The sequence below is a fragment of the Phodopus roborovskii genome, unplaced genomic scaffold, assembly GCF_943737965.1.
Source record: "Phodopus roborovskii unplaced genomic scaffold, PHOROB, whole genome shotgun sequence".
NCBI classification, from domain to species: domain Eukaryota; kingdom Metazoa; phylum Chordata; class Mammalia; order Rodentia; family Cricetidae; genus Phodopus; species Phodopus roborovskii.
Genome location: NW_026126611.1, coordinates 9,829,704 through 9,840,025, shown reverse-complemented (window position 1 = coordinate 9,840,025; position 10,322 = coordinate 9,829,704). Strand labels below are relative to the sequence as shown.

At 41.9% G+C, this 10,322-nt stretch overlaps 1 protein-coding gene across 3 annotated transcripts in view; it reads left to right on the top strand.

The window, feature by feature from the left end:
- Positions 1–317: 317 nt before the first annotated feature.
- The window catches only part of Oprm1 (opioid receptor mu 1), a 46,272-nt gene continuing 36,267 nt past the window's right edge, over positions 318–10,322 (top strand). The window contains exons 1-2 of one of the 3 annotated variants that reach the window (XM_051205987.1): positions 318–503; positions 1,979–2,393. In XM_051205987.1, coding sequence (XP_051061944.1) covers positions 2,110–2,393 — 284 coding nt within the window. In that variant the 5' untranslated portion in view covers positions 318–503; positions 1,979–2,109. Of the gene's footprint in view, positions 504–1,748; positions 2,394–10,322 lie in introns of those variants that run through there. The other 2 variants (XM_051205988.1, XM_051205985.1) reach the window with 2 other exon arrangements.

The window sequence follows — 10,322 nt, the reverse complement described above, 5'->3', positions numbered from 1 at the left end:
TCTTTTCAATAGACCTGTCAAGGCTAATTTAATGCTTGTGTTTTAACAGATAAGTTTTATTTGTCTGTGTTTTCTCTAAGTGTGTGTTGAATGAATAGAACATACAGGAAATAGATAGATGAAGATGCAAAATGGAGTTCAGGAAATGTTGCATTTGGAGTAATTGGAAGATGATAATTACTCTCTGTGAAGCATTAGAAACAAAATTAAAAGGGAAATTTTGATCTCAGATGAGAACATATAGTTAAATAAAGTTCTGGTTCTTTTTTTTTTTAGATTTATTTATTCATTTATGAATGCAACATTTTACCTCCAGGTATGCCTGCAGGCCAGAAGAGGGTACCAGATCTCATTATAGATGGTTGTGAGTCACCATATGGTTGCTGGGAATTGAACTTGGGACCTCTGGAAGAACAGCCAGTGCTCTTAACCTCTGTCATCTCTCCAGCCCTAGAAATAAAGTTCATGTTTTTACTCTGAGAAGAAAACTATATCTCAATAAGGTAAAGTAACATATCCAAACTCGAACTGCTAGAGATGACAGGACCATATCACAAAACAATCTGACAGCAAAGGCAGCAATAACCGCCATATGCTGATTGTCTTTCACATAGAGGAAGTGGCGTTGGTTCTGTGTCCTCGGGAGAGTGATGAATGAGCAGCAGACAGATTTCATCTCAACTAAGTGAACTGACACATTTATCCCTAGGAGAATGTATTTAAAGGCATCTTATCAGCCGCTGGGAACCCTTGTCTACATTATTGCTGAAGTTATACCCTTTAATGGAAAAGAGTAAAAATAATACTGAACATTGGTCAAAAGTCCATGATTAATTGTCTAGCTGTGAGTTATCTGTTTTCAAGATAAATGTCTAAAAGTAAAATTGGAATTATGTGTTCCTTCCAAGCTTGCTTTCCACAGTCTGAGAGAATAGAGTTGAACTTTCTATAATCAATCAAGCCCGTTTAATTTCAATGTTTATAATTTAAAACCATAGATACGCACAAGCACATGCATGCCAAGGGATGAAAAGAGGAAAACACACTAGTGTTAGCTTTAAAATTGTATTGTTTCAGAAGCACTTGTGAACTTAGATATGAGATCAAAAATTGTTCCTCAGAGTTCTTGTTTGGGCTATGTCCCTCAAAAGAGCCCGTGGCCCCTGCAGTGTGATCATTAGTGCATTTTATGGGGTATCACCCCTCCTCCCGCATTTCTGTAAGATGCTCTTGCGCTCCCTCTTTACTGGGGCAAATTCAGATGCAAAGGGACCATCTAATCCGAGATTCATTGAGAGAATGGGGAGCGTGAGAAATGGGCTTCCTTCGCAATTTTTTTTTCTTTTTCAGAGAAAGATTGTTGTTGCTTTGAATAGATTTGTAGGGTTGAAAAGTTAAAGAACTTAAATATATATATATATTGCTTCAGATATGTTGATCTAAGTAAAGAAAAACAACAATAGTGAGTCTCCAGCCCCAAATACTTGCATTGCAGAGTTGAGTAGGAAGAATATTGGGGTTTAAGGGTCACCGAGATTATAACAGATCAACGACTTTCCTGACTGATTAGCAAAGGAGAAACAGCGCTGTGAAAATAGGCATTGGAACCCTCTACCTTTTGCATCCTTGTTGCACAAATAAACTTAACCGCTTCTCTCCCCACCCTTGTCTGCCATGTCCCTGCTTCTGCCCCGTCCTACTCCACTTTACACTCGTTTTGCTCGGAAGAGCATGGAGACCAGGGAGACTGACTCTGAGTTGCTTTGCGCAAAATCCACCCCTTCTCTCTCCTCCCTCCTCTCCAGCCTCTGGATCCCTCGCACTGTGCCCCCTCCCTTCCACCCAGCGAGCAATGCTTTGGGATGCTCAGGACTGCTCAGTGTACTTCTAAGGTGGGAGGGGGCTACAAGCAGAGGAGAATATCAGACGCTCAGGCGTTCCCTTCTGGCTGGCTGACGCTCTCCTCTGGTTCCGCCAGGGCTGGTCTGTGTAAGAAACTGACAGAGCTGAGGCAGCTGGAAGAGGAAGAGGCTGGGGATCGTGAAACCCAAAAAGTCTTGGAGCTCTCAGTTACTGTCCACATCGAGCCCGCAGCAGGCCTTCAGCACCATGGACAGCCGCGCCGGCCCTGGAAACAGCAGCGACTGTTCTGACCCCTTGGCTCCCGCAAGTTGCTCCCCAGCACCTGCCTCCTGGCTCAACTTGTCCCATGTAGATGGCAACCAGTCCGACCCATGCGGTCTGAACCGCACCGGGTTTGGCGGGAGCGACAGCCTGTGCCCTTCTCCCGGCAGTCCCTCCATGGTCACAGCAATAACCATCATGGCCCTCTATTCCATCGTGTGCGTAGTGGGCCTCTTCGGAAACTTCCTGGTCATGTATGTGATAGTCAGGTAAGGATGCCCTGAGCGCCTGAGCTCCGTAAAGGGGGTTGGGGGGGGGGTGGGTAAGGAGTCAAACTCTGTGAGTAACCGGGGAGAAGTAAACAGGGTACAAAGAGGTGGGTGACTTGAACAGAGCCATTTGCTGTTTGCGTGTGAATTTTTACTGTTCTGGGTTTTCCTCCCTCCCTTGATAAAGCAGTGTTCAAAATTCCGAGACCAAGAAGTTTCTTTGGGCAAAGCTTTTAAGATATGGATGGGAGAGGGGGCTCCATCTTAGATACCCTTCTTGCTCTAAACTAACAGGGTCTTTGAAGCATGCCTTACAATCGGTCGTTCCCCTGCATGAGCTGTAAGAAGACTGAATTGTGAAAAGTGAGAGGAAAAATCTAGTTAGCTTTCCATAATTGAAGGGCAGAGGCTTCTCAGTAGGTTAAAGAGATGAACTCACTAACTTTCTTAGCAGGGTTAGGCTGGACCACAGCCCCACCCTGTGCTGGGCCCAGGGTCTCTTCATCTTACTCTCCTTCCATCCTGAGGCTGCCCCAGGTGGAGGGAGCCTTCATGGAATCTTTCCAGAGCAGAGTGGCTTGGATGTAGCATGCACACTGTTGTGATGTTAAACCCAGTTTTGCACTGTCTTCCTGCAGATCTGCTCAGAGAGCCCTGAGTGGCATCTGGAATTGCTGGGTAGTTCAGGGCATCTACAGGGCATAACCATTTTTCAGTGCTTGCAGATGTGGGAGTCAATTGGGGATTATAATAACAGGCAACATTGTGCATTGCTGGGAGCTGTTCAGGATGGTCTGGAGAGGAAAGTGTCTCTACCTTACTTCCAAAGAGTTTGAGGTCGACTTTCTGTTGTTTGGGGTGTTCTAGATGAATTTGGCAAAGGCTGAGCCGGGTCTCAGTACTGAGAGTGATGTTGAGCATGGTGATATTGAGTAACATGTTCAGATTCTGCCTGGTAGTGTGGAATATTCATGTATGCACTTTGGTAAAGTAGATGGATATCCCAGCATGTTAAAATGGCTCCTGATTTGAGTCCTTCTTCCCAGTGGGGTTATGTGGCATCATCAACATGGCACTGTTCAGGTTTAGTTACAATATTTGCTTCACCTATTCAGCCCACATGACATGACACAGCTTCCACAGAGCGCTCAAGGCATTGCAAGATCATTTCCCTCATTACGCCTTTGTTCCCAAGGTACTGCAAATTGCTTGTCTGATTTCTTTAATTAATGATTGTTTAAAGTAAAACTGATTTCTCTGATCTTTGGGTGAGGAATATGTCTCTGAGAAAAGAGCACCATCTATTGAGAGGAAGGTTAACAGCAGGGGGAAAATCACAGGAAGGAGATCAATAGGAAAATGTATGCTTTAAAATATTGAGTTGCTGTAATTCAGCACAGAGATTCAAATGAGAGATTTAAAAATCAGGCTCATCCCACAGGTAAAGCTGCAATTTAAAGATGGCTTTCAATAAGGAAAATATGTTGTTCATTGTTCCTGGAGAAAAAAAAAAAAGAATCACAGAATCATAAAATGAAAGAAATAGAATGAACCAGGGTGGGGGTGGGGGGTAATCTATGCTAGGCAAGTGAACCAATACACAGAAAATCAATTGCTTACACAAGAGAAGATATTCATTAGTTCAACACCCCTGGATGTCACTTAGCTCACGTAATTTTCTGATTATTAGGATAGAAATTGATTGTTTGAGTTAATTCTATTGCTAGAACAACAGAGAAATCTTCACTTACAGTAGTAATACTGATATAACAAAATACCCCAAATTTATGGGTGGGTTTCTGGGTTTAAAAGGTATGAAACAATTGCCAAAGCATCCAAGAGTCTTTTCTCCTTATTAGCCATCCCCTCTGGTTTTTATGTTCTATAAAGACAGCCAGTAGCACAGGAACCAACCAAGGCAGGCAGTTTGGTCTTTTCACAGTGCTGAGGATGCTGCTGGCTGGGTGGATTCTTTTCAAAAGCGTTACCTCTCACTTGTTCACTTGGAGACACATGGTGACTCTGTCTTTCACTGAGAACATACATGACATTATGCTTTATTCTCTGTACTGAAAGTTCTGACAAAAGCAGTTGGATTTAAAAGGTCAACCCAAACACCCACCTGTGGCAGAGACAGGTGCTTAATTCCAAGGGCAGATAACCTTCTGGGAATAAGAACGTGAAACGGAAAAATAGGCAGTTCATTGACAGATGAAGTGCTGGCAGGGTACCTATGAAGTTTAAGAAACTGTGCCTAGGTGGCTGAGCATATTTAGCTGGGTGTCTGGAGGTTGTAGTGTCCCAGATAATCTCAGGGACTTTGTCACTGTGTTAGGAAAGAAAAGTACAATAATGAGTTCAGGAAGTAATGAGAAGACCTCACTAACACCCACCTGCTTGAAACAACAAACAATTACCTGGTCAAATAGCTCCAGCTGCTGGAGTGATGGAGGCGGTATCTTCGAGGATAGCTTAGTATGTTGAGTGAACCATAGATAGCTATAACAAATACAGCAAGAAAAAAAAAAAGTAACTGTAGTCCCAGGGATGTGATTGTCTCTTTTCTCAGGACCATCATCATTCCACAACATCACAAAAGAGCAAATCTTAAGTAGGATTCTTATAAAGTTCTGTTCTAAGGAATGTAAGAAATAAATGAGGATTCTATTCTAGATCAAAGATTCTCCGTTGAAATATCATAGGTAACCATCACCTAAAGAGAATTATGGTTTTAAAATAGGGAAAGCTGCTTTGTTCATATATATAATTTTCTCCAAAGAGGAATCGGTATTATGGATTGATGATGCCAGCAGTTCACAACTCACATACACAGAGAGATATGCATATATGTGCATAAATATACATACAGCTTTATGAGTTTTAAATTGAGACTAGATTGCTACTGTCACTATGGGAATAAAAAAGTAAAAGGAAATAATTACAGAGGTTTTTCATCATTCATCATAGTATACTCCTGCAAATTTTCCATGTCCACCATAGTATTGTTGTGAACTCAAGTTGAAAAAAGTTCATTAATCAATATGTAAACCTGTTCCATGTGTATTTCTGTTTAAGGGTGTCCTGTTTAATAAACATCACCGATCAGTTTCCACTGAAATCACAGTCCATTGTGAATGTCTGAAGTCATGTTTACATAAAGTCTAATATGCATACTTTCTGTAGAAGGTTTCCCTGCGTTTGGATATTAGACAGTATTTTGTCACTACACATGGGAGCATTTCAAACAGCAACATTGCTATGGCTGGTGAAGACTAGGAAGGTCTCAGAGATGAAACTGGCACCTCTATCCAGTGCTTCCCACTTCTTATCATGATCAGAGAAATAATTCACAGAGGGGAAAATAGCAAAGACTTACAATAAGGAGGAAATTCTCTTACAAAACAAAAGTAATCCCCCCAAGAGGAAGCGGACCTTTTTGGGAGAATACAGCAGTACCAGAATTTTGGACAACTCCATCTTATAGAAAAACATTTATAGAAAAGAGAATTATTCATGAAATAAGGTTAGGAATTCCAGGAAAGGGGTGGGATTTTCCTGAAATAGGGTTTACAATACTTTTCTATCCTTATAGGAAGTTTGGGGGGGGGTGAGTCATAGCATCAGATGCATGATGGGAACATCCAATTCTGGAACAGTTAGTGGGGCAGTTGGCCAGTTGTGCTGGTCACAGCCAGTTTGGATAGTCTTGGTTTTTACTGTTTGAGCAACCCCATCACACCCAGCTCTGTCCCACAGTTCTGTGGTTGCATTGCCTCCGGCCACCAGGCAGCAGGCCTCTCTTTTCCCTCTACCTAGCTAGCCTACTTCAGATTCATAAACAAAACCACCTAAGAAACAAATGAGGCAAAACCTAACCTTCAGAAGGCTAGCAGTATGAGAGCCCAGAGGCAGGGCATCATGTGTTAGAGTCACCTGGGAGCTTACAAACAGATCCCTTCAAGTGATGTATGGTTCTCTACAAGCACACACAAGCTCTAGAGTGGATGAATGCAAAAGCCCACAAGTACATTTTGTAAGGCCAAATAATTTCAGTTAAGTCTCCTCTACAGTTTCCTCCTGGAATAAGGGTTGATGGCGAACAGAGCAGTCTTCAAGGAAATAGTGTCAACTCTTGGTGTCCAAAGGGGATTTGGCCCTAGGACTCCCGTAAATACCAAGTGCGGAAGCTCCAAGCCTTTGTGTTAAATGGCTCATTATTTGCCTTGAACTTTGATTTCTTAAGTCATATCTTGATTGCTTATCATCTTAACATAATGGAAATGCTGTGCAAATTGATGGCATGCTGCACTTTTTATGGAATAACAACAAGAAAAGAAGTCAGTGCCTGTTGAGTAGAGTACAAAATCTCCCAAACGCTTTTGAACTGCAGTTGCTTAAGTCTACAGATTCAGGATTCTCTAATACTCAGAAATGGCTCAAATAAGAGGTTTGGCTGTGCATTATACATAGCAGCGAGCTCGTCACCCGAAGATGAGTTCCACACTCTGAGCATACACTACCATTAAACAGAATAGCATGGCAGCAAGGCGGATACTCATAATTCTCTCAGCACTTCAGCACCAGATACCTAGGTGCACCATATACTCAAAAACAGACATGGAATATTTTATTTTATATATTGGAGTAAAACTGTCAAATTGATTTCTTTGTATTTCTAAAGATAGTGTGTTAGGTAAAATTATAATTGTGTGATGGAAACTTAGAATGCTTGGAGAGCATAATTTAGGATTTGCTTCCATTGTCTGAATTCTTACCCTTCATTTCCAAAGCAGATCTAAAATGAAAGAGCCCTGCCTAAAACTTAATGGTTAAGGGTGAGTGCTAAGAAGAGAGGATTTCTGAAAGTTACCCTCTCTTAAAAATTCTTTGTGCTCATTTTGATTCCAGGCAATTTTCTAGGCTTTTGCACAGCATTTTCACCTTCAGTCACTTGGAGGCTTTTGGGAATAACTGAAATTGCCTTGGATGAATTCAATATTAACTTCTTGGTGCACATGAAATCTATCCTCAAAGTCATGTATGCCTGCATATCAGCCACGCTAAACCCACCACGTACAACCTGATGATGATTGACAGCTTCTGGGTGTCGTTCTGGTTTTTAAAATTTTGTTTATTTCATTATTGATTAGTATTTGAGTCCTGCTCCCCCAAGATTTTACATATATAGTTCATATATAAGATGGGTTTCATCATGACATGTTTTATAATGCATGTCAATCATATGTCCCCTTCTGTCCCTTTCCCCACCCACTGACCACCTTCTTCCTACCTAGTACCACTTCCATGATTGATTGATTGATTTTTCCAGACAGGATTTTTCTGTATTGTTTTGGAGCCTGGTCTGGAACTTACTCTGTAGACCAAGCTGTCCTTAAACTCACAGAGATCCACCTGCCTCTGCCTCCCGAGTGCTGGGATTAAATCAATGTGCCACCAGTGCCCGGCTCGTGATTGTTTTATAACGACCCATTTGATGTCATTTTTGTGCATTGACAATATTTTAGTAGCTAATCCACTGAAGAAAATATCTCCCCCTCCCTCATCAACCAATAACTGCTTTTAGTTCCTTGGGGAAGGGTGGGGCCCCGTGAGCCTATCAACATCTTTATGACATTTGAAATACAAAAACTGAATTTTTCTTTCTGACTTATGTAACACAGTTGCATTTTAAAAGTTTGATTACTATAGTTCTCAAACCTTGTTTTAAACACTGCTACTCTCTGGGTCCATCTTTCCAGCTGGCTGAAAGGAATCATTAGAAGAGCCCCAGGTGTCCTGCGGCTATTCCTGACTTCTGCCCATGGCTTTTTCCAATGGCTTTGTGTGCACTGTTTGAAATCACCTTCCCATCTCATTCCATACCTTGATGCAGTTTCATCCATCCACATCTAAATGATGGACCCTCTAATAAGTTGTGTCCAGCAGGCACCTCCTTGTGGGTACCACAGTTCTTTAGCTTAGTCAGATGACTACCAGGCTAAAAGTCTGTGCAGAGAACTAAGTTTCAGTAGAGTTGTAACTGGGCAACATTGACTCCACTAAAAAACAAATTCTTTCTCAAATGTTTTTCAGTAGGAACTGGCTCTAAGCTCTACCAAGGAGCCCAGTGTACATAAAAGAATAATAAAATTTGAGTTTTCTTTTAACTAACCTTGGAGCATCATAGCCATTGCACAAACCCTTACTCACATGGAAGAAGCTTTCCAGGGCTTCCAGAACAATGGTTGTCACTCCTGGCAACAAACTAACACTACCTAAGAAGTTCCTTTGGAAAGCAGTTGGAAGAGGAGGAAAAGGAGAAAGAAGAAGAGGGAGGAGTAGGGAGAGGACAAGGGGAAGGAGGATGAGTAGAGGCCTCTACTCATAGAGGGCTAATCAATTTACAATCTCTGAGAACTGGTCCTGAGTATCAGCATGTAAAAAGCTCTTCCAGGCTTCTAATGTGCATCTAAGCTCCTATTGCTCCAGTCTGGTCCACCTTGCTGGCTTGTGACTAAGAAACTGAGTCCTGTTTTAAGACAGTATGAAAGATCTGAACTCTAGGAGGTAAGGTTGTGTACAGAGTATCTAGTAACTTCCAGCAGGGTTAAAACCTAAGAGGTTGTAAAGTTTTCGTTACATATGGCCTAGCAGTTCTCTTCAGAATAGACATAGTAGATCAAGCACCAAACCTGTAGCAAACAAAGTGTTTGAATCTCTGCCCATTTTTAAATGCTTGTGCCAACTACCTACTTAAATCTTACTAGTGAGCATTTTGTGAAGACGACTAACCACGTTCAATCTCACATGGACTTCAGAGCTAGGTTAGACACTATAGGAAAAATCTTTGCTTACTCTGAAGTACTCTGCAAGAGAAAAAAGAGATTTGTTGATTGCTTCTAAACTTCCACTCCAAACCCACATGACGCGGGCCATCATTATCAGCACAGTGGCATGCACCAAGAGCCTTTACTCGTACTGGATCACAATTTTTATCCATTAAAATGTATTTAGCTGTAGATTATCTTTTCAGCCTATGGGAACAAATCAAAGTATCACAGGGGTATCACTGTGGTCAGTCTCCCTGTTCTTCCTATTAACTCTTTCTGAAGGCATCAGGCCACTCCAAACCCACCTTGTTGGAGTGAAGAAGGTTATGCATTTGGTTCCCTGCTGATGAACCTTTTCATATTGCCTAACACATTTAGAAGCAGGAGGAATACAAACTAAGTCTTGGACAAAATATGCCTATGAATTCAAAGCCAGCTTGGGGTGCAGGATGAGTTCCAGGCCAGACTGAGGAACTGTCTCCAAAAATATCAAGCCACGATTAGGTAATTTGATATTTAGATATTTCACTTTTAGATTTGTGTGGTAATGAAAGGTGAGTCCTGGCAGCATAGGATGAAACTCTTGTTTACCCAAGACTTGTTCGTGTGAATCAGAAGAAATTACTTATACCCATGGCTCTGTCTACAAACAAGCTGTGGAAGTTTGGGCATTTACAACTTCATCGCTGTGAATTGTCACCCTGACTCTTGTTGAGTCTGATTGTCTAATCAAAGTGAAATAGGTCAGAAGATGGAGTGTTTCTATGAGGCAGCGGAGGCTCTGTGACTCTACCTGTCTGTTTACTCCAAATGCCTGAATAACGGATTTTTCCAAGACTTGAAAACAGGGTCTATATCACCTGCCAAGGTCAAGGCTGCAGCCCCTACAAATAAAGCAAGCATGAACATGGCGTGGGGAGTAACACTCTTGAGGCACACGGGCCCTCTCAGAACGGAGACTGTAAGGGATAGCAGAGCAATGGAAGGGGCAGCTTTCTTTGTTTCTCAACATTCCTCCATTGAAATGCTGGGTTGCATGCCAGTGTGAGGCTGCACTTTCTGTGGGGGAAGATTAAATGTTAATTGAAAAATGTTGCCA